This window comes from Myxine glutinosa, chromosome 7 (genome assembly GCF_964187855.1).
Source record: "Myxine glutinosa chromosome 7, kmMyxGlut1.1, whole genome shotgun sequence".
Classification (NCBI taxonomy): Eukaryota; Metazoa; Chordata; class Myxini; order Myxiniformes; family Myxinidae; genus Myxine; species Myxine glutinosa.
Window position 1 is genome coordinate 187,816,166 of NC_136267.1, and position 25,402 is coordinate 187,841,567.

Below are 25,402 nucleotides of genomic sequence, written 5' to 3' on the forward strand. Positions count from 1 at the left end.
CTTCAGAATAACCCTTCAGAATAACCCTTCAGAATCACCCTTCAGAATTACCCTTCAGAATAACCCTTCAGAATCACCCTTCAGAATTACCCTTCAGAATTACCCTTTAGAATTACCCTTCAGAATTACCCTTTAGAATTACCCTTCAGAATTACCCTTCAGAATTACCCTTCAGAATCACCCTTCAGAATTACCCTTTAGAATTACCCTTCAGAATCACCCTTCAGAATTACCCTTCAGAATTACCCTTCAGAATAACCCTTCAGAATTACCCTTCAGAATAACCCTTCAGAATTACCCTTCAGAATTACCCTTCAGAATTACCCTTCAGAATAACCCTTCAGAATAACCCTTCAGAATTACCCTTCAGAATTACCCTTCAGAATAACCCTTCAGAATTACCCTTCAGAATAACCCTTCAGAATAACCCTTCAGAATTACCCTTCAGAATAACCCTTCAGAATTACCCTTCAGAATAACCCTTCAGAATAACCCTTCAGAATTACCCTTCAGAATAACCCTTCAGAATTACCCTTCAGAATCACCCTTCAGAATTACCCTTCAGAATAACCCTTCAGAATTACCCTTCAGAATCACCCTTCAGAATTACCCTTCAGAATAACCCTTCAGAATCACCCTTCAGAATTACCCTTCAGAATTACCCTTTAGAATTACCCTTCAGAATTACCCTTTAGAATTACCCTTCAGAATTACCCTTCAGAATTACTCTTCAGAATCACCCTTCAGAATTACCCTTTAGAATTACCCTTCAGAATCACCCTTCAGAATTACCCTTTAGAATTACCCTTCAGAATTACCCTTCAGAATTACCCTTCAGAATAACCCTTCAGAATCACCCTTCAGAATTACCCTTCAGAATCACCCTTCAGAATTACCCTTCAGAATTACCCTTCAGAATCACCCTTCAGAATTACCCTTCAGAATTACCCTTCAGAATAACCCTTCAGAATCACCCTTCAGAATTACCCTTCAGAATTACCCTTCAGAATTACCCTTCAGAATTACCCTTCAGAATAACCCTTCAGAATTACCCTTCAGAATTACCCTTCAGAATCACCCTTCAGAATCACCCTTCAGAATTACCCTTCAGAATAACCCTTCAGAATAACCCTTCAGAATAACCCTTCAGAATTACCCTTCAGAATAACCCTTCAGAATTACCCTTCAGAATTACCCTTCAGAATTACCCTTTAGAATTACCCTTCAGAATTACCCTTCAGAATTACCCTTCAGAATTACCCTTCAGAATAACCCTTCAGAATTACCCTTCAGAATTACCCTTCAGAATTACCCTTCAGAATTACCCTTCAGAATAACCCTTCAGAATTACCCTTCAGAATAACCCTTCAGAATTACCCTTCAGAATTACCCTTCAGAATTACCCTTCAGAATAACCCTTCAGAATTACCCTTCAGAATTACCCTTCAGAATAACCCTTCAGAATTACCCTTCAGAATAACCCTTCAGAATAACCCTTCAGAATAACCCTTCAGAATTACCCTTCAGAATAACCCTTCAGAATTACCCTTCAGAATTACCCTTCAGAATTACCCTTTAGAATTACCCTTCAGAATTACCCTTCAGAATTACCCTTCAGAATTACCCTTCAGAATAACCCTTCAGAATTACCCTTCAGAATTACCCTTCAGAATTACCCTTCAGAATTACCCTTTAGAATAACCCTTCAGAATAACCCTTCAGAATTACCCTTCAGAATCACCCTTCAGAATTACCCTTCAGAATTACCCTTCAGAATAACCCTTCAGAATAACCCTTCAGAATAACCCTTCAGAATAACCCTTCAGAATTACCCTTCAGAATCACCCTTCAGAATTACCCTTCAGAATTACCCTTCAGAATAACCCTTCAGAATTACCCTTCAGAATAACCCTTCAGAATTACCCTTCAGAATTACCCTTCAGAATAACCCTTCAGAATTACCCTTCAGAATCACCCTTCAGAATCACCCTTCAGAATTACCCTTCAGAATTACCCTTCAGAATAACCCTTCAGAATAACCCTTCAGAATTACCCTTCAGAATCACCCTTCAGAATTACCCTTCAGAATCACCCTTCAGAATTACCCTTCAGAATAACCCTTCAGAATTACCCTTCAGAATAACCCTTCAGAATAACCCTTCAGAATTACCCTTCAGAATCACCCTTCAGAATTACCCTTCAGAATAACCCTTCAGAATTACCCTTCAGAATTACCCTTCAGAATCACCCTTCAGAATTACCCTTCAGAATTACCCTTCAGAATTACCCTTCAGAATAACCCTTCAGAATTACCCTTCAGAATAACCCTTCAGAATTACCCTTCAGAATAACCCTTCAGAATTACCCTTCAGAATTACCCTTCAGAATAACCCTTCAGAATTACCCTTCAGAATTACCCTTCAGAATAACCCTTCAGAATTACCCTTCAGAATAACCCTTCAGAATTACCCTTCAGAATTACCCTTCAGAATAACCCTTCAGAATTACCCTTCAGAATTACCCTTCAGAATAACCCTTCAGAATTACCCTTCAGAATAACCCTTCAGAATTACCCTTCAGAATTACCCTTCAGAATTACCCTTCAGAATAACCCTTCAGAATAACCCTTCAGAATTACCCTTCAGAATTACCCTTCAGAATAACCCTTCAGAATTACCCTTCAGAATTACCCTTCAGAATAACCCTTCAGAATTACCCTTCAGAATAACCCTTCAGAATTACCCTTCAGAATTACCCTTCAGAATTACCCTTCAGAATAACCCTTCAGAATTACCCTTCAGAATTACCCTTCAGAATAACCCTTCAGAATTACCCTTCAGAATAACCCTTCAGAATTACCCTTCAGAATAACCCTTCAGAATTACCCTTCAGAATTACCCTTCAGAATAACCCTTCAGAATAACCCTTCAGAATTACCCTTCAGAATTACCCTTCAGAATAACCCTTCAGAATTACCCTTCAGAATCACCCTTCAGAATTACCCTTCAGAATCACCCTTCAGAATCACCCTTCAGAATTACCCTTCAGAATTACCCTTCAGAATTACCCTTCAGAATTACCCTTCAGAATTACCCTTCAGAATAACCCTTCAGAATAACCCTTCAGAATTACCCTTCAGAATAACCCTTCAGAATTACCCTTCAGAATTACCCTTCAGAATAACCCTTCAGAATAACCCTTCAGAATTACCCTTCAGAATTACCCTTCAGAATAACCCTTCAGAATTACCCTTCAGAATCACCCTTCAGAATTACCCTTCAGAATCACCCTTCAGAATTACCCTTCAGAATCACCCTTCAGAATCACCCTTCAGAATTACCCTTCAGAATTACCCTTCAGAATCACCCTTCAGAATTACCCTTCAGAATCACCCTTCAGAATTACCCTTCAGAATCACCCTTCAGAATCACCCTTCAGAATTACCCTTCAGAATTACCCTTCAGAATTACCCTTCAGAATCACCCTTCAGAATTACCCTTCAGAATAACCCTTCAGAATCACCCTTCAGAATTACCCTTCAGAATAACCCTTCAGAATCACCCTTCAGAATTACCCTTCAGAATTACCCTTTAGAATTACCCTTCAGAATTACCCTTTAGAATTACCCTTCAGAATTACCCTTCAGAATTACCCTTCAGAATCACCCTTCAGAATTACCCTTTAGAATTACCCTTCAGAATCACCCTTCAGAATTACCCTTTAGAATTACCCTTCAGAATTACCCTTCAGAATCACCCTTCAGAATTACCCTTTAGAATTACCCTTTAGAATCACCCTTCAGAATCACCCTTCAGAATTACCCTTTAGAATTACCCTTCAGAATTACCCTTTAGAATCACCCTTCAGAATCACCCTTCAGAATTACCCTTTAGAATTACCCTTTAGAATCACCCTTCAGAATTACCCTTCAGAATTACCCTTTAGAATTACCCTTCAGAATTACCCTTTAGAATTACCCTTCAGAATTACCCTTCAGAATTACCCTTCAGAATCACCCTTCAGAATTACCCTTTAGAATTACTCTTCAGAATTACCCTTCAGAATAACCCTTCAGAATTACCCTTCAGAATCACCCTTTAGAATTACCCTTCAGAATTACCCTTCAGAATTACCCTTTAGAATTACCCTTCAGAATTACCCTTCAGAATTACCCTTTAGAATTACCCTTCAGAATCACCCTTCAGAATTACCCTTCAGAATCACCCTTCAGAATCACCCTTCAGAATTACCCTTCAGAATCACCCTTCAGAATTACCCTTCAGAATTACCCTTTAGAATTACCCTTCAGAATTACCCTTTAGAATCACCCTTCAGAATTATCCTTCAGAATTACCCTTTAGAATTACCCTTCAGAATTACCCTTCAGAATCACCCTTCAGAATTACCCTTCAGAATTACCCTTCAGAATTACCCTTCAGAATCACCCTTCAGAATTACCCTTCAGAATTACCCTTCAGAATCACCCTTCAGAATTACCCTTCAGAATTACCCTTTAGAATTACCCTTCAGAATTACCCTTCAGAATCACCCTTCAGAATCACCCTTCAGAATTACCCTTCAGAATTACCCTTCAGAATTACCCTTTAGAATTACCCTTCAGAATTACCCTTCAGAATCACCCTTCAGAATTACCCTTCAGAATTACCCTTCAGAATCACCCTTCAGAATTACCCTTCAGAATTACCCTTCAGAATTACCCTTCAGAATTACCCTTCAGAATCACCCTTCAGAATAACCCTTCAGAATTACCCTTCAGAATAACCCTTCAGAATTACCCTTCAGAATTACCCTTTAGAATTACCCTTCAGAATTACCCTTCAGAATTACCCTTCAGAATCACCCTTCAGAATAACCCTTCAGAATTACCCTTCAGAATTACCCTTCAGAATCACCCTTCAGAATCACCCTTCAGAATCACCCTTCAGAATTACCCTTCAGAATCACCCTTCAGAATTACCCTTCAGAATTACCCTTTAGAATTACCCTTCAGAATTACCCTTCAGAATCACCCTTCAGAATTACCCTTCAGAATTACCCTTCAGAATCACCCTTCAGAATTACCCTTCAGAATTACCCTTCAGAATTACCCTTCAGAATTACCCTTTAGAATTACCCTTCAGAATTACCCTTCAGAATTACCCTTCAGAATCACCCTTCAGAATTACCCTTCAGAATCACCCTTCAGAATTACCCTTTAGAATTACCCTTTAGAATTACCCTTCAGAATCACCCTTCAGAATTACCCTTCAGAATCACCCTTCAGAATCACCCTTCAGAATTACCCTTTAGAATTACCCTTTAGAATTACCCTTCAGAATTACCCTTCAGAATCACCCTTTAGAATTACCCTTCAGAATTACCCTTCAGAATTACCCTTCAGAATTACCCTTCAGAATTACCCTTCAGAATTACCCTTTAGAATTACCCTTCAGAATCACCCTTCAGAATTACCCTTCAGAATCACCCTTCAGAATCACCCTTCAGAATTACCCTTCAGAATTACCCTTTAGAATTACCCTTCAGAATTACCCTTCAGAATCACCCTTCAGAATTACCCTTCAGAATTACCCTTCAGAATAACCCTTCAGAATTACCCTTCAGAATTACCCTTCAGAATTACCCTTCAGAATTACCCTTCAGAATTACCCTTCAGAATTACCCTTTAGAATTACCCTTCAGAATTACCCTTCAGAATTACCCTTCAGAATCACCCTTCAGAATTACCCTTCAGAATCACCCTTCAGAATTACCCTTTAGAATTACCCTTTAGAATTACCCTTCAGAATCACCCTTCAGAATTACCCTTCAGAATCACCCTTCAGAATCACCCTTCAGAATTACCCTTTAGAATTACCCTTTAGAATTACCCTTCAGAATTACCCTTCAGAATCACCCTTTAGAATTACCCTTCAGAATTACCCTTCAGAATTACCCTTCAGAATTACCCTTCAGAATTACCCTTCAGAATTACCCTTCAGAATCACCCTTCAGAATTACCCTTCAGAATTACCCTTCAGAATTACCCTTCAGAATTACCCTTTAGAATTACCCTTCAGAATTACCCTTCAGAATTACCCTTCAGAATCACCCTTCAGAATTACCCTTCAGAATCACCCTTCAGAATTACCCTTTAGAATTACCCTTTAGAATTACCCTTCAGAATCACCCTTCAGAATTACCCTTCAGAATCACCCTTCAGAATCACCCTTCAGAATTACCCTTTAGAATTACCCTTTAGAATTACCCTTCAGAATTACCCTTCAGAATCACCCTTTAGAATTACCCTTCAGAATTACCCTTCAGAATTACCCTTCAGAATTACCCTTCAGAATTACCCTTCAGAATTACCCTTCAGAATTACCCTTCAGAATCACCCTTCAGAATTACCCTTCAGAATCACCCTTCAGAATTACCCTTCAGAATTACCCTTCAGAATTACCCTTCAGAATTACCCTTCAGAATCACCCTTCAGAATCACCCTTCAGAATTACCCTTTAGAATTACCCTTCAGAATAACCCTTCAGAATTACCCTTTAGAATTACCCTTCAGAATTACCCTTCAGAATTACCCTTCAGAATTACCCTTTAGAATTACCCTTTAGAATTACCCTTCAGAATTACCCTTCAGAATTACCCTTTAGAATTACCCTTCAGAATAACCCTTCAGAATTACCCTTCAGAATTACCCTTTAGAATTACCCTTTAGAATTACCCTTCAGAATTACCCTTTAGAATTACCCTTCAGAATTACCCTTCAGAATTACCCTTTAGAATTACCCTTCAGAATCACCCTTCAGAATCACCCTTCAGAATTACCCTTTAGAATTACCCTTTAGAATTACCCTTCAGAATTACCCTTCAGAATCACCCTTCAGAATTACCCTTTAGAATTACCCTTTAGAATTACCCTTTAGAATTACCCTTTAGAATTACCCTTTAGAATTACCCTTCAGAATTACCCTTCAGAATTACCCTTTAGAATTACCCTTTAGAATTACCCTTTAGAATTACCCTTTAGAATTACCCTTTAGAATTACCCTTTAGAATTACCCTTTAGAATTACCCTTCAGAATTACCCTTTAGAATCACCCTTTAGAATTACCCTTTAGAATTACCCTTTAGAATTACCCTTCAGAATTACCCTTCAGAATCACCCTTCAGAATTACCCTTTAGAATTACCCTTTAGAATTACCCTTTAGAATTACCCTTTAGAATTACCCTTTAGAATTACCCTTCAGAATTACCCTTCAGAATTACCCTTTAGAATTACCCTTTAGAATTACCCTTTAGAATTACCCTTTAGAATTACCCTTTAGAATTACCCTTTAGAATTACCCTTCAGAATTACCCTTCAGAATCACCCTTCAGAATTACCCTTTAGAATTACCCTTTAGAATTACCCTTCAGAATTACCCTTCAGAATTACCCTTCAGAATTACCCTTCAGAATCACCCTTCAGAATTACCCTTTAGAATTACCCTTTAGAATTACCCTTCAGAATTACCCTTTAGAATTACCCTTTAGAATTACCCTTCAGAATTACCCTTCAGAATTACCCTTCAGAATTACCCTTCAGAATTACCCTTTAGAATTACCCTTCAGAATCACCCTTTAGAATTACCCTTTAGAATTACCCTTTAGAATTACCCTTCAGAATTACCCTTCAGAATTACCCTTTAGAATTACCCTTTAGAATTACCCTTCAGAATCACCCTTTAGAATTACCCTTTAGAATTACCCTTCAGAATTACCCTTTAGAATTACCCTTCAGAATTACCCTTCAGAATTACCCTTCAGAATTACACTTTAGAATTACCCTTTAGAATTACCCTTCAGAATTACCCTTTAGAATTACCCTTTAGAATTACCCTTCAGAATCACCCTTTAGAATTACCCTTTAGAATTACCCTTCAGAATTACCCTTCAGAATTACCCTTTAGAATTACCCTTCAGAATAACCCTTCAGAATAACCCTTCAGAATTACCCTTCAGAATTACCCTTCAGAATTACCCTTTAGAATTACCCTTTAGAATTACCCTTCAGAATAACCCTTCAGAATTACCCTTCAGAATAACCCTTCAGAATTACCCTTCAGAATTACCCTTCAGAATTACCCTTTAGAATTACCCTTTAGAATTACCCTTCAGAATAACCCTTCAGAATTACCCTTCAGAATTACCCTTCAGAATTACCCTTCAGAATTACCCTTCAGAATCACCCTTTAGAATTACCCTTTAGAATTACCCTTCAGAATTACCCTTTAGAATTACCCTTCAGAATTACCCTTCAGAATTACCCTTCAGAATCACCCTTTAGAATTACCCTTTAGAATTACCCTTTAGAATTACCCTTCAGAATTACCCTTTAGAATTACCCTTTAGAATTACCCTTTAGAATTACCCTTCAGAATTACCCTTCAGAATCACCCTTCAGAATTACCCTTTAGAATTACCCTTTAGAATTACCCTTCAGAATTACCCTTTAGAATTACCCTTTAGAATTACCCTTCAGAATTACCCTTCAGAATTACCCTTCAGAATTACCCTTCAGAATTACCCTTCAGAATTACCCTTTAGAATTACCCTTCAGAATTACCCTTCAGAATTACCCTTCAGAATCACCCTTCAGAATTACCCTTTAGAATTACCCTTTAGAATTACCCTTCAGAATTACCCTTCAGAATTACCCTTCAGAATTACCCTTCAGAATTACCCTTTAGAATTACCCTTTAGAATTACCCTTTAGAATTACCCTTCAGAATTACCCTTCAGAATCACCCTTCAGAATTACCCTTTAGAATTACCCTTAAGAATTACCCTTTAGAATTACCCTTTAGAATTACCCTTTAGAATTACCCTTTAGAATTACCCTTCAGAATTACCCTTTAGAATTACCCTTTAGAATTACCCTTCAGAATTACCCTTTAGAATTACCCTTTAGAATTACCCTTCAGAATCACCCTTCAGAATCACCCTTCAGAATTACCCTTTAGAATTACCCTTTAGAATTACCCTTTAGAATTACCCTTTAGAATTACCCTTTAGAATTACCCTTCAGAATTACCCTTCAGAATTACCCTTCAGAATTACCCTTTAGAATTACCCTTTAGAATTACCCTTCAGAATTACCCTTCAGAATCACCCTTCAGAATTACCCTTTAGAATTACCCTTTAGAATTACCCTTCAGAATTACCCTTCAGAATCACCCTTCAGAATTACCCTTTAGAATTACCCTTCAGAATTACCCTTTAGAATTACCCTTCAGAATTACCCTTCAGAATCACCCTTCAGAATTACCCTTTAGAATTACCCTTTAGAATTACCCTTTAGAATTACCCTTCAGAATTACCCTTCAGAATCACCCTTCAGAATTACCCTTTAGAATTACCCTTTAGAATTACCCTTTAGAATTACCCTTCAGAATTACCCTTCAGAATTACCCTTCAGAATCACCCTTCAGAATTACCCTTTAGAATTACCCTTTAGAATTACCCTTTAGAATTACCCTTTAGAATTACCCTTCAGAATTACCCTTCAGAATCACCCTTTAGAATTACCCTTTAGAATTACCCTTTAGAATTACCCTTCAGAATTACCCTTCAGAATCACCCTTCAGAATTACCCTTTAGAATTACCCTTCAGAATTACCCTTTAGAATTACCCTTCAGAATTACCCTTCAGAATCACCCTTCAGAATTACACTTTAGAATTACCCTTTAGAATTACCCTTTAGAATCACCCTTTAGAATCACCCTTTAGAATTACCCTTCAGAATTACCCTTCAGAATTACCCTTTAGAATTACCCTTCAGAATTACCCTTCAGAATCACCCTTTAGAATCACCCTTTAGAATCACCCTTTGGAATTACCCTTCAGAATTACCCTTTAGAATTACCCTGTAGAATTACCCTTTAGAATTACCCTTCAGAATTACCCTTCAGAATTACCCTTCAGAATTACCCTTCAGAATCACCCTTTAGAATCACCCTTTAGAATCACCCTTTAGAATTACCCTTTAGAATTACCCTTCAGAATTACCCTTCAGAATCACCCTTTAGAATCACCCTTTAGAATCACCCTTTGGAATCACCCTTCAGAATTACCCTTTAGAATTACCCTTCAGAATTACCCTTCAGAATCACCCTTTAGAATCACCCTTTAGAATTACCCTTTAGAATTACCCTTTAGAATTACCCTTCAGAATTACCCTTCAGAATCACCCTTTAGAATCACCCTTTAGAATTACCCTTTAGAATTACCCTTTAGAATTACCCTTCAGAATTACCCTTCAGAATCACCCTTTAGAATCACCCTTTAGAATTACCCTTTAGAATTACCCTTTAGAATTACCCTTCAGAATCACCCTTTAGAATCACCCTTTGGAATTACCCTTCAGAATTACCCTTTAGAATTACCCTGTAGAATTACCCTTTAGAATAACCCTTCAGAATTACCCTTCAGAATTACCCTTCAGAATCACCCTTCAGAATTACCCTTCAGAATTACCCTTCAGAATTACCCTTCAGAATTACCCTTCAGAATTACCCTTCAGAATAACCCTTCAGAATTACCCTTCAGAATAACCCTTCAGAATTACCCTTTAGAATTACCCTTCAGAATTACCCTTCAGAATCACCCTTCAGAATTACACTTTAGAATCACCCTTCAGAATTACCCTTTAGAATTACCCTTTAGAATTACCCTTTAGAATTACCCTTCAGAATTACCCTTCAGAATCACCCTTCAGAATTACCCTTTAGAATTACCCTTTAGAATTACCCTTTAGAATTACCCTTCAGAATTACCCTTCAGAATTACCCTTCAGAATCACCCTTCAGAATTACCCTTTAGAATTACCCTTTAGAATTACCCTTTAGAATTACCCTTTAGAATTACCCTTCAGAATTACCCTTCAGAATCACCCTTTAGAATTACCCTTTAGAATTACCCTTCAGAATCACCCTTCAGAATTACCCTTTAGAATAACCCTTCAGAATTACCCTTCAGAATCACCCTTCAGAATCACCCTTCAGAATTACCCTTCAGAATTACCCTTTAGAATTACCCTTTAGAATTACCCTTTAGAATTACCCTTCAGAATTACCCTTCAGAATCACCCTTTAGAATCACCCTTTAGAATTACCCTTTAGAATTACCCTTTAGAATTACCCTTCAGAATTACCCTTCAGAATCACCCTTTAGAATCACCCTTTAGAATTACCCTTTAGAATTACCCTTTAGAATTACCCTTCAGAATTACCCTTCAGAATCACCCTTTAGAATCACCCTTTAGAATTACCCTTTAGAATTACCCTTTAGAATTACCCTTCAGAATCACCCTTTAGAATCACCCTTTGGAATTACCCTTCAGAATTACCCTTTAGAATTACCCTGTAGAATTACCCTTTAGAATAACCCTTCAGAATTACCCTTCAGAATTACCCTTCAGAATCACCCTTCAGAATTACCCTTCAGAATTACCCTTCAGAATTACCCTTCAGAATAACCCTTCAGAATTACCCTTCAGAATAACCCTTCAGAATCACCCTTCAGAATAACCCTTCAGAATAACCCTTCAGAATAACCCTTCAGAATTACCCTTTAGAATTACCCTTCAGAATTACCCTTCAGAATCACCCTTCAGAATTACACTTTAGAATCACCCTTCAGAATTACCCTTTAGAATTACCCTTTAGAATTACCCTTCAGAATTACCCTTCAGAATTACCCTTCAGAATAACCCTTCAGAATTACCCTTCAGAATAACCCTTCAGAATTACCCTTTAGAATTACCCTTTAGAATTACCCTTTAGAATTACCCTTTAGAATTACCCTTCAGAATTACCCTTCAGAATCACCCTTCAGAATTACCCTTTAGAATTACCCTTTAGAATTACCCTTTAGAATTACCCTTCAGAATTACCCTTCAGAATAACCCTTCAGAATTACCCTTTAGAATTACCCTTTAGAATTACCCTTTAGAATTACCCTTTAGAATTACCCTTCAGAATTACCCTTCAGAATCACCCTTCAGAATTACCCTTTAGAATTACCCTTTAGAATTACCCTTTAGAATTACCCTTCAGAATTACCCTTCAGAATTACCCTTCAGAATTACCCTTCAGAATTACCCTTCAGAATCACCCTTCAGAATTACCCTTCAGAATTACCCTTTAGAATCACCCTTCAGAATTACCCTTCAGAATCACCCTTCAGAATTACCCTTCAGAATTACCCTTTAGAATCACCCTTCAGAATTACCCTTCAGAATCACCCTTCAGAATTACCCTTCAGAATTACCCTTCAGAATTACCCTTTAGAATTACCCTTTAGAATTACCCTTTAGAATTACCCTTCAGAATTACCCTTCAGAATTACCCTTCAGAATTACCCTTCAGAATTACCCTTCAGAATTACCCTTCAGAATTACCCTTTAGAATCACCCTTCAGAATTACCCTTCAGAATCACCCTTCAGAATTACCCTTCAGAATTACCCTTTAGAATCACCCTTCAGAATTACCCTTCAGAATCACCCTTCAGAATTACCCTTCAGAATTACCCTTCAGAATTACCCTTTAGAATTACCCTTTAGAATTACCCTTCAGAATTACCCTTCAGAATTACCCTTTAGAATTACCCTTCAGAATTACCCTTCAGAATCACCCTTCAGAATAACCCTTCAGAATCACCCTTCAGAATTACCCTTCAGAATTACCCTTCAGAATCACCCTTCAGAATTACCCTTTAGAATTACCCTTTAGAATTACCCTTCAGAATCACCCTTCAGAATTACCCTTTAGAATTACCCTTCAGAATTACCCTTTAGAATTACCCTTCAGAATCACCCTTCAGAATTACCCTTTAGAATCACCCTTTAGAATTACCCTTCAGAATCACCCTTCAGAATCACCCTTCAGAATTACCCTTTAGAATTACCCTTCAGAATTACCCTTCAGAATTACCCTTCAGAATTACACTTTAGAATTACCCTTTAGAATTACCCTTTAGAATCACCCTTTAGAATCACCCTTTAGAATTACCCTTCAGAATTACCCTTCAGAATTACCCTTTAGAATTACCCTTCAGAATTACCCTTCAGAATTACCCTTCAGAATCACCCTTTAGAATCACCCTTTAGAATCACCCTTTGGAATTACCCTTCAGAATTACCCTTTAGAATCACCCTTTAGAATTACCCTTCAGAATTACCCTTCAGAATCACCCTTTAGAATCACCCTTTAGAATCACCCTTTGGAATTACCCTTCAGAATTACCCTTTAGAATTACCCTGTAGAATTACCCTTTAGAATTACCCTTCAGAATTACCCTTCAGAATCACCCTTTAGAATCACCCTTTAGAATCACCCTTTAGAATTACCCTTTAGAATTACCCTTTAGAATTACCCTTCAGAATTACCCTTCAGAATTACCCTTTAGAATCACCCTTTAGAATCACCCTTTGGAATCACCCTTTAGAATTACCCTTTAGAATTACCCTTTAGAATTACCCTTTAGAATTACCCTTCAGAATTACCCTTCAGAATTACCCTTCAGAATTACCCTTTAGAATCACCCTTTAGAATCACCCTTTGGAATCACCCTTTAGAATTACCCTTTAGAATTACCCTTCAGAATCACCCTTTAGAATCACCCTTTAGAATTACCCTTTAGAATTACCCTTTAGAATCACCCTTTAGAATTACCCTTTAGAATTACCCTTCAGAATTACCCTTCAGAATCACCCTTTAGAATCACCCTTTAGAATCACCCTTTAGAATTACCCTTTAGAATTACCCTTCAGAATTACCCTTCAGAATCACCCTTTAGAATTACCCTTTAGAATTACCCTTCAGAATTACCCTTCAGAATCACCCTTTAGAATTACCCTTTAGAATTACCCTTTAGAATTACCCTTCAGAATTACCCTTCAGAATTACCCTTTAGAATTACCCTTTAGAATCACCCTTTGGAATCACCCTTTAGAATTACCCTTTAGAATTACCCTTTAGAATCACCCTTTAGAATCACCCTTTAGAATCACCCTTTAGAATTACCCTATAGAACCCTTTAGAATTATCCTTTAGAATTACCCTTTAGAATTACCCTTTAGAATTACCCTTTAGAATTACCCTATAGAACCCTTTAGAATTATCCTTTAGAATTACCCTTTAGAATTACCCTTTAGAATTACCCTTTAGAATTACCCTTTATAACCCTTTAGAATCACACTTTAGAATTACCCTTTATAACCCTTTAGAATCACACTTTAGAATTACCCTTCAGAATTGCCGTTTAGAACCGTCTAGAATTACCCTGAAAAACACTTGAGAATTAAACACGGTGGGTAAGAAATGTTCTTCTTCTTCATTTTGTGACGGATGGACAGGTGGCAGGACAGACGGCTAAATTTTGAAGCAGCTTCTCCGCTTAAAGATAGCACTTCATCATTTTTTAATGGCCTCCTATTGGGGTTAATCAATCCGTATCCGTGTGTCGCATGAGCTCGTTCTGATGTAACCGTGTGGAGGGTGACGTGGATGACAGGTGTCGTGGATGACAGGTGTCGAGTTAATTTTTTGGTTCTTCTTGTTTTATGACGTATCATTTGAATTTGCAGAGACTGTTTAAGCATCATTATTTTGTCGTCTAGGTGAGCAAGTCTGTATGTGTACTTACAACACTCAATGTCATGAAGCTTCTCAAGTCCAAAGAGTCCTTATCAGGAGATATGGTGAAGCCCTGGCCTCAAATCCTTGATACAGGTTAGTTCGTGTATTTGCACCAAACCACACCCAGGTATCCTCTCACACCGTTTACTTGCACACCTGGTTACCCTGCATTTGTCCACACCTGGCTATCTTCCCTATTTCGATGTGTTCACCTCCATTTCTTCATCACTCATTCTCTCATCTGTGGAACCACCCTCTTTTGTCTCGTACTTCCTCCCATTGTTTGAAGAGTGCTGCCCATTGTAATATCACGCATTCTCCCACACACCACCGCTCTGTTCCACTCACACAAACCAAGCACTCACAAAAATGATAGCAACACAAGATCATCCCCTTTATATTAAATCACCACCGTCTGTTTTACCTGTTTTACTAGAAAGTAACAGGTGAGAGCACCCGAAGAATGCCACTCCCCGCTAACAGAAATCGACCACCTGCATTTAAACAAAAACTCCAAAGAGAACAAGCGAGAAAGGAATCCCACCAAATAGAGCAAATCAGGAAGGGAAACGGAAGCCCAAAACTAAGAGAGGGAATCCAAACAAAATTAAATACAAACAAGAAAAAACATTTAAAATGTGAAGCGATGGCGTCTTGAAAAAACAACAAAACAAAGTATGAAGGAATGACAAGGAAGGAATGACAAAATGAGAATGACACCACAAAACAACACCAGAATCCTTTTACGGATTGTCATCCTGACGTCTTTTGACATTTTTTCAAATGCGGCAATAATAATAATTGTATGAAGATGTCTGTGTTAGAGGTAGTTTTGGATGTGTAGTGTGGGTTGGTGTAATAGTTTGTGTGTGTTAGAGGTGTTGGCTTAGCGGTTCGGGTGCCGGCTTGGGATCCGAGGATCCTGAGTTTGAATCCCGGTGTTGCCTTAGCGATTAGGGTGCCGGCTTGGGATCCGAGGATCCTGAGTTTGAATCCCGGTGTTGCCTTAGCGGTTACGGTGCTGGCTTGGGATCCGAGGATCCTGAGTTTGAATCCCGGTGTTGCCTTAGCGGTTACGGTGCCGGCTTGGGATCCTAAGATCCTGGGTTCGAATCCCGGTCGATCGCTAAATTAACGCCAGGGGAGTTGACTCAGCCTGTCATCCTTCCGAGGTCGGCAAATTGAGTACCAACATGCTTGGATGAATGATCCCCGTGTGTACCCCAATTTAGAATAGGTACACCGTATCCCTGCTCATCGTAAGAGGCGACTAAGGGTTGGCGTCAGGAAGGGCATCCGGCCATAAAAACATTGCCTCAAACAGGGAACCATGATTGTCATGGGGCCCGCAAGGCTGACCCCCGCTCTAGTGGGGAAAATGGCCTTTAAAACGATCATTCATTCATTCATTCAGAGGTAGTTGTAGATGTGTAGTGTGTGTTGGTGTAATTGTATGAAGATGTTTATGTTGGAGGTAGTTGTACATTTGCAATGAACATATCAGTCGATAGTGATGTGACGAACATATCAATCTATAGTGATGTGATGAACATATCAGTCTATAGTAATGTGATGAACATATCAATCTACAGTGATGTGATGAACATATCAATCTATAGTGATGTGATGAACATATCAGTCTATAGTGATGTGATGAACATATCAATCTATAGTGATGTGATGAACATATCAGTCGATAGTGATGTGATGAACATATCAATCTATAGTGATGTGATGAACATATCAATCTATAGTGATGTGATGAACATATCAGTCTATAGTGATGTGATGAACATATCAATCTATAGTGATGTGATGAACATATCAATCTATAGTGATGTGATGAACATATCAATCTATAGTGATGTGATGAACATATCAATCTATAGTGATGTGATGAACATATCAATCTATAGTGATGTGATGAACATATCAGTCTATAGTGATGTGATGAACATATCAATCTATCGTGATGTGATGAACATATCAGTCTATTATGATGTGATGAACATATCAATCTATAGTGATGTGATGAACATATCAATCTATAGTGATGTGATGAACATATCAATCTATAGTGATGTGATGAACATATCAATCTATAGTGATGTGATGAACATATCAATCTATAGTGATGTGATGAACATATCAATCTATAGTGATGTGATGAACATATCAATCTATAGTGATGTGATGAACATATCAATCTATAGTGATGTGATGAACATATCAATCTATAGTGATGTGATGAACATATCAATCTAGAGTGATGTGATGAACATATCAATCTATAGTGATGTGATGAACATATCAATCTAGTGATGTGATGAACATATCAATCTATAGTGATGTGATGAACATATCAATCTATAGTGATGTGATGAACATATCAGTCTATAGTGATGTGATGAACATATCAGTCTATAGTGATGTGATGAACATATCAGTCTATAGTGATGTGATGAACATATCAGTCTATTATGAGGTGCTGAACATATCAATCTATAGTGATGTGATGAACATATCAATCTATAGTGATGTGATGAACATATCAATCTATAGTGATGTGATGAACATATCAATCTATAGTGATGTGATGAACATATCAATCTATAGTGATGTGATGAACATATCAATCTATAGTGATGTGATGAACATATCAATCTATAGTGATGTGATGAACATATCAGTCTATAGTGATGTGATGAACATATCAGTCTATTATGATGTGCTGAACATATCAATCTATAGTGATGTGATGAACATATCAATCTATAGTGATGTGATGAACATATCAATCTATAGTGATGTGATGAACATATCAATCTATAGTGATGTGATGAACATATCAATCTATAGTGATGTGATGAACATATCAATCTATAGTGATGTGATGAACATATCAGTCTATAGTGATGTGATGAACATATCAGTCTATAGTGATGTGATGAACATATCAATCTATAGTGATGTGATGAACATATCAGTCTATAGTGATGTGATGAACATATCAATCTATAGTGATGTGATGAACATATCAATCTATAGTGATGTGATGAACATATCAATCTATAGTGATGTGATGAACATATCAATCTATAGTGATGTGATGAACATATCAGTCTATAGTGATGTGATGAACATATCAATCTATAGTGATGTGATGAACATATCAATCTATAGTGATGTGATGAACATATCAGTCTATTATGATGTGATGAACATATCAATCTAGAGTGATGTGATGAACATATCAATCTATAGTGATGTGATGAACATATCAGTCTATAGTGATGTGATGAACATATCAGTCTATAGTGATGTGATGAACATATCAATCTATAGTGATGTGATGAACATATCAATCTATAGTGATGTGATGAACATATCAATCTATAGTGATGTGATGAACATATCAATCTATAGTGATGTGATGAACATATCAATCTATAGTGATGTGATGAACATATCAATCTATAGTGATGTGATGAACATATCAATCTATAGTGATGTGATGAACATATCAATCTATAGTGATGTGATGAACATATCAATCTATAGTGATGTGATGAACATATCAATCTATAGTGATGTGATGAACATATCAATCTATAGTGATGTGATGAACATATCAATCTATAGTGATGTGATGAACATATCAATCTATAGTGATGTGATGAACATATCAATCTATAGTGTGTGATGAACATATCAATCTATAGTGATGTGATGAACATATCAATCTATAGTGATGTGATGAACATATCAATCTATAGTGATGTGATGAACATATCAATCTATAGTGATGTGATGAACATATCAGTCTATAGTGATGTGATGAACATATCAGTCTATTATGATGTGCTGAACATATCAATCTATAGTGATGTGATGAACATATCAATCTATAGTGATGTGATGAACATATCAATCTATAGTGATGTGATGAACATATCAATCTATAGTGATGTGATGAACATATCAATCTATAGTGATGTGATGAACATATCAATCTATAGTGATGTGATGAACATATCAATCTATAGTGATGTGATGAACATATCAATCTATAGTGATGTGATGAACATATCAGTCTATAGTGATGTGATGAACATATCAATCTATAGTGATGTGATGAACATATCAGTCTATAGTGATGTGATGAACATATCAGTCTATTATGATGTGATGAATATATCAGTCTATAGTGATGTGATGAACATATCAGTCTATAGTGATGTGATGAACATATCAGTCTATTATGATGTGATGAACATATCAATCTATAGTGATGTGATGAACATATCAATGTATAGTGATGTGATGAACATATCAGTCTATAGTGATGTGATGAACATATCAATCTATAGTGATGTGATGAACATATCAATCTATAGTGATGTGATGAACATATCAGTCTATAGTGATGTGATGAACATATCAATCTATAGTGATGTGATGAACATATCAATCTATAGTGATGTGAAGAACATATCAATCTATAGTGATGTGACGAACATATCAGTCTATAGTGATGTGATGAACATATCAATCTATAGTGATGTGATGAACATATCAATCTATAGTGATGTGATGAACATATCAATCTATAGTGATGTGATGAACATATCAATCTATAGTGATGTGATGAACATATCAATCTATAGTGATGTGATGAATATATCAATCTATAGTGATGTGATGAACATATCAGTCTATTATGATGTGATGAACATATCAATCTATAGTGATGTGATGAACATATCAATCTATAGTGATGTGATGAACATATCAGTCTATAGTGATGTGATGAACATATCAATCTATAGTGATGTGATGAACATATCAATCTATAGTGATGTGATGAACATATCAATCTATAGTGATGTGATGAACATATCAATCTATAGTGATGTGATGAACATATCAATCTATAGTGATGTGATGAACATATCAGTCTATTATGATGTGATGAACATATCAATCTATAGTGATGTGATGAACATATCAATCTATAGTGATGTGATGAACATATCAGTCTATTATGATGTGATGAACATATCAATCTATAGTGATGTGATGAACATATCAATCTATAGTGATGTGATGAACATATCAATCTATAGTGATGTGATGAACATATCAATCTATAGTGATGTGATGAACATATCAATCTATAGTGATGTGATGAACATATCAATCTATAGTGATGTGATGAACATATCAGTCTATAGTGATGTGATGAACATATCAATCTATAGTGATGTGATGAACATATCAATCTATAGTGATGTGAAGAACATATCAATCTATAGTGATGTGACGAACATATCAGTCTATAGTGATGTGATGAACATATCAATCTATAGTGATGTGATGAACATATCAATCTATAGTGATGTGATGAACATATCAATCTATAGTGATGTGATGAACATATCAATCTATAGTGATGTGATGAACATATCAATCTATAGTGATGTGATGAATATATCAATCTATAGTGATGTGATGAACATATCAGTCTATTATGATGTGATGAACATATCAATCTATAGTGATGTGATGAACATATCAATCTATAGTGATGTGATGAACATATCAGTCTATAGTGATGTGATGAACATATCAATCTATAGTGATGTGATGAACATATCAATCTATAGTGATGTGATGAACATATCAATCTATAGTGATGTGATGAACATATCAATCTATAGTGATGTGATGAACATATCAATCTATAGTGATGTGATGAACATATCAGTCTATTATGATGTGATGAACATATCAATCTATAGTGATGTGATGAACATATCAATCTATAGTGATGTGATGAACATATCAGTCTATTGTGATGTGATGAACATATCAATCTATAGTGATGTGATGAACATATCAGTCTATAGTGATGTGATGAACATGAACATATCAATCTATAGTGATGTGATGAACATATCAGTCTATTGTGATGTGATGAACATATCAATCTATAGTGATGTGATGAACATATCAGTCTATAGTGATGTGATGAACATGAACATATCAGTCTATTGTGATGTGATGCCATGTATATTTTCAGATGACCTGCCAAGGAAGCGACCTTCGCACCTGTACCGTGCACCTACTGCTGAGATGTTGGCCTACCTTGACTTCAGTGTCTCCACCACAGGGATTTTAGCAGGTGTCAAGGTACATGCAACTAATAAATGTAATGATCTGGGAAAGATGCAGGTAAAGGTGGGAGGGCAGTGAGGGGTTCGTATGATATAGTAAAAAAGTTAGTGATAAAGATATGATAACAATTAACAAAGTCAGTTATCACCCAATACCGCTCAACATTATTACGTGTACATTTACACTACCGGTCAAAAGTTTTAGAACATCTCAATTTTTCCACTTTTTATTGAAATTTACGCAGTTTAATGTCTCAATGTACTCTGAAATTAAGCATAGAACAAATAAACAATTGGAGATAAAAAAAAGAAATCATAGAATCATTTTGTTTAACAAAATTTAATTTAAATTTTTGACTCAGCAAAGTCACCACCTTTTGCAGATATAACCGCCGAACACACTTGTGGCATTCTTTCTACAATGGAAATCGAATATTGTTCGGGAAGTTCTTCCCAACACTGTTGCAGAAGTTCCCACGAATGTGTTGCACTTGTAGGTTGCTTTGCTTTCACCCTTCTGTCCAGTTCATCCCAAACCAGCTAGATGGGGTTTAAGGCTGGAGACTGCTGGCCATTCCATGATTTGAAGCCTACCGTCTTGTTATTTTCCTCCAAGGTAGTTTTGACATAGCCTGGAGGTGTGTTTAGGGTCATTATCTTGCTGTAGGATGAACCCCTGACCAACTCGGCGTATACAAGAGGGTATTGAATGGCGCTGCAAAATACTGTGGTAGCCCTTTTGTTTCAGGGTGTCAGTCACTCTGTGCAAGTCGCCGACTCTGGATCCAGCAAAAGAGCCCAAGACCATCACACTTCCTCCTCCATGTTTGACAGTTGGTGTCACACACTGAGGAACCATCCTTTCGCCTACTCGACGGCATACAAAAACCCTGCGTGATGAACCTAATATTTCAAATTTTGATTCATCGGTCCATAAGACCTTCTTCCAGTCTTCAGTAGTCCACTGGTGGTGCTTCATGGCCCAGGCAAGCCTCTTTTTCTTATTTTGCCATCTTAGCAATGGCTTTCTTACTGCCACTCGACCTGTCAAACCTGCAGCTCGAAGTCTTCTCTTCACAGTTGAAACTGACACTTGCTTACTTCGACCAGTGTGAAGCTGTACTTGAAGCTGTTGTCCTGTGAGCCACCTAGCACGCAAGCTGTTGACTATCAGAAACTTGTCTTCTGATTCTTTTGTGGCTTTGGGTCTGCCAGACCTCTTCCTGTCAGAGTTTCCTCCAGTTTCCAAGTCCATTTTGATGGTGTAGGAAACTCTACTCACTGACACCTTGGCTTTCTTTGCAATTTCTCTAAAGGAAAAACCTACACTTTTAAGGGTTATAATTGCACATCGGATTTTTATGCGTAAAAAAAAAAAAAAAAATTCACATAAAACGGCTTTTTTGCGCGCAAAAAAATTATTTTTCTATTTTCGGAGAAAAAAAAGAATTTCGCCCTTTTTCGGGAAAAATAAAATAAAATGCCCTTTTTGGTCGAAAATGTCTGGCAACGCAAAAAAAATGAGGGAATTTTTCGAAATTTTTAACTGCGATCGAAATTTTTAACTGCGATCAAATTTTTTTGCTGCGATCGATCTCAAAAACAAAACGTTGCGTCCACTTGCATGCGTTGCGTCCCCAGCATGTACAGCAGTGAGGCGGTGTACTACAGTGAGAGAGTGTACACAAAGTGCGAACAAGTCTCCTATCAAGATGAGTGCTGCTCTTCGTGACAAGTGGCTGAAGGAATTCAACGCTGGCGGCGATGGGGCCACCTTCAAGTACGTGTCGAGTGACACGGCTTTCTGTCGAGCTTGTGAAAAGACTTTCCGGGCGAAGCAGAAATCTGAGCTGGCCCAACATGTCCGAGGAGACCGCCACAAGAGCAACTTGGCCTTGAAGAAGAAGAGGACGGTCACGCAAGCCACCATGGAGGACTTTGGTGGCGGAAAGAGGCACAAGTGCGACGTCGTGGCTCAGGAGCTGTGCCAGGCCATGCTGGCCGCTGGCATCCCATGGTCGAAATTGGAAAACCCTGCCCTCCGGTCGTTCCTGGAGAAGCACATCACTCTCCAGATCCCCGATGAAAGCTGGATTCTAAAGCACTACCTCGACAAGTGCTACAACGAGGCCTTGGCGGGGATCTGTGCCAACCTCGGACAGCAGCCCATCTGGCTGTCCGTCGACGAGACGACCGATTCGGCAGGTCGATATGTGGCCAACATCATCGCGGGACGCTTGTCCAAGGAGGGGTACTTTCGTCCCCACCTCGTCCAGGGCATGTTTCTGGAGAAGACCAACTCCGGGGAGATCGTGCGTGCAGTCAATGACACGCTGCACTATCTTTGGCCTGATTTCAAGCCTGGTGTGTGCCTCAAGTGCCTCAAGGTCCTCGTCAGCGACGCCGCGGCCTATATGATCAAGGCCGGCCATGCCCTGAAGGAACTCTTCCCGGACTTGCTGCATGTGACTTGCGTTGCCCACGCGCTCCACCGTGTCTGCGAGACAGTCCGAGAAATGTTCAAGGACGTCAACGACCTGATTGCCACGACGAAGAAGGTGTTCGTCAAAGCCCCGTCGCGTGTTGTCTTTTGGAAGGAGCAGCAGCCCAATCTTTCTCTCCCCCCGGAGCCCATTCTGACTCGGTGGGGGACGTGGATCGACGCCGCGGTGTTTTACGCCGAGCACTTCGAGGCCGTCAAGGACATTGTGGACCAGCTGAACGATGACGACGCGATGGCAATCCGGAGTGCCAAGGACCTGTTCGGAAAGGCGGACATCAAGCTCAGTTTGGTCTTCTTAAATGCCCACGTGTCGTTCATCCCGAAGATCCTTAAGCAGCTGGAGGAGGCCGGCATGGAGCTGGCCAAGGCCTTCCAGCTCCTTGATCAGGCCAAGGAGGAGCTCGAAAAGATCCGAGGCTGCCGTAAGGAGATCCTGCTCACCAAGTTCAAGGCGGTGCTCCAGCGCAATCCCGACATTGGTGTGCTGAGGACAGTGGCTTTGATCCTGGATGGAGATCAGCACGGATCTGAGGTTGGTGTGCCGGCTGGAGTCAAGCTTGCCGACATCCCCCTCTTGAGGTACTGCCCCATCGTCAGCGTCGACGTGGAAAAAGGTCCTTCTCCGTCTACAGAAACGTCCTCACCGACCGCCGACACCGCCTCACCAAGGAGAACATTACCAAGATAATGATTTCAAACACCTACTTTAACCGTTCCTAAAAGGGTCTTGTCAATTTCTTCTAGTCCTCTACTTATCAAACAATGCGGTTGCAATAAAGGTACCTGAACGTCATTTTTTACCTGTTTACTAGCCCAGAGTGCTTAATGTTGTGCAGGAAAAAGCTTACCATTTTTTGTTCTTTTTTTGACTGATTTCTGAAAAACTTGGTAATAATAAAAAATGAATAAAACGGGGGGAAAAAAATATTTTGGGATTTTTTCACATTAAAAAAAAAAATTTCCGCTTTTCAAAACATAAAAGGCCTATTTTCTTAACATAAAAATCCGTAGTCTAGTTATAATGGTCTGTCTGTCTTCCTGCTTTCCTTTGTACCATTTCAGGTTATTCACTGGACTTGAATTGCTTAAATTTCAATAAAAACTGGAAAAATTGAGGTGTTCTAAAACTTTTGACCGGTCGTGTACATTATTTTGGTTTAGTTTGATAAACACAATCATTTGTTTATCAAAAACAAATTTGGCTTAATTTCTGGCCTTATTTAATTTGGCTAAATTGATCAAACTAGCGAACAATGTATTCTTATGGAGTTAATTATTCTTATGGAGTAGGGACAGGTTAATTTTCCTATGAATGGCATTACTTTCCTGAATTGTAATACACCTCTAGAGAGGACACTTTGACTTACTTATCCATGTAGAGATAATTAAGGTCCTCACACTACCCTGAACCCCCCCCCCCCCCCCCCCCCCCGCACGATGAATTGTTCAAATCTCCCCTTGCATTCCCCGAATACAAAGTGTACAACGCATTCCGTCCAGTAGTTCAGGAGTGCATATTAGTCAAACGAGCAAGCAAACGCACAAACAGGAACTTTTCCAAACAGTGATGTGCATATACTTAACATTTCAATGTAATTACTTCCCTATACGTGTGTGTGTGTGTGTGTGTGTGTGTGTGTGTGTGTGTGTGTGTGTGTGTGTGTGTGTGTGTGTGTGTGTGTGTGTGTGTGTGTGTGTGTGTGTGTGTGTGTTTTTTGTTTTTTTTTGGAGCAAGTGTTAGTGATTATGTATTTCCGCTCTTCAGCCATTGGTGGACAGCTGACCTGATGCCACCCACAATTGTAACCTGAAATATTTAACCTCAAGTACCCAGAAGACCCAATCGACCCTCCCCACCTCAACTCCCCGAGGGTCCAGAAGACCAAAAATACCCCAAAGACCCCGAGGACCAGAAGGAGCCAGAGGATCCAAAAGACTGAAAAGACCCTGAAGACCCAATGGATTCCAAAGACCCCGAAGACCCAATGGATCGCAAAGACCCCGAATATCCAAAATAACCCAAAAACCCC

The 25,402-nt window shown here is 38.3% G+C and overlaps 1 protein-coding gene across 1 annotated transcript in view; it reads left to right on the top strand.

The window, feature by feature from the left end:
* Window positions 1-25,402, top strand: part of LOC137430925 (disco-interacting protein 2 homolog C) — a gene marked incomplete in the record, with an annotated part of 587,612 nt that overhangs the window by 494,088 nt on the left and 68,122 nt on the right. Inside the window, 2 exon segments of the mRNA XM_078782629.1 lie at window positions 14,675-14,786; window positions 20,776-20,885. Of these exon segments, the coding sequence (XP_078638755.1) occupies window positions 14,675-14,786; window positions 20,776-20,885 (222 nt within the window).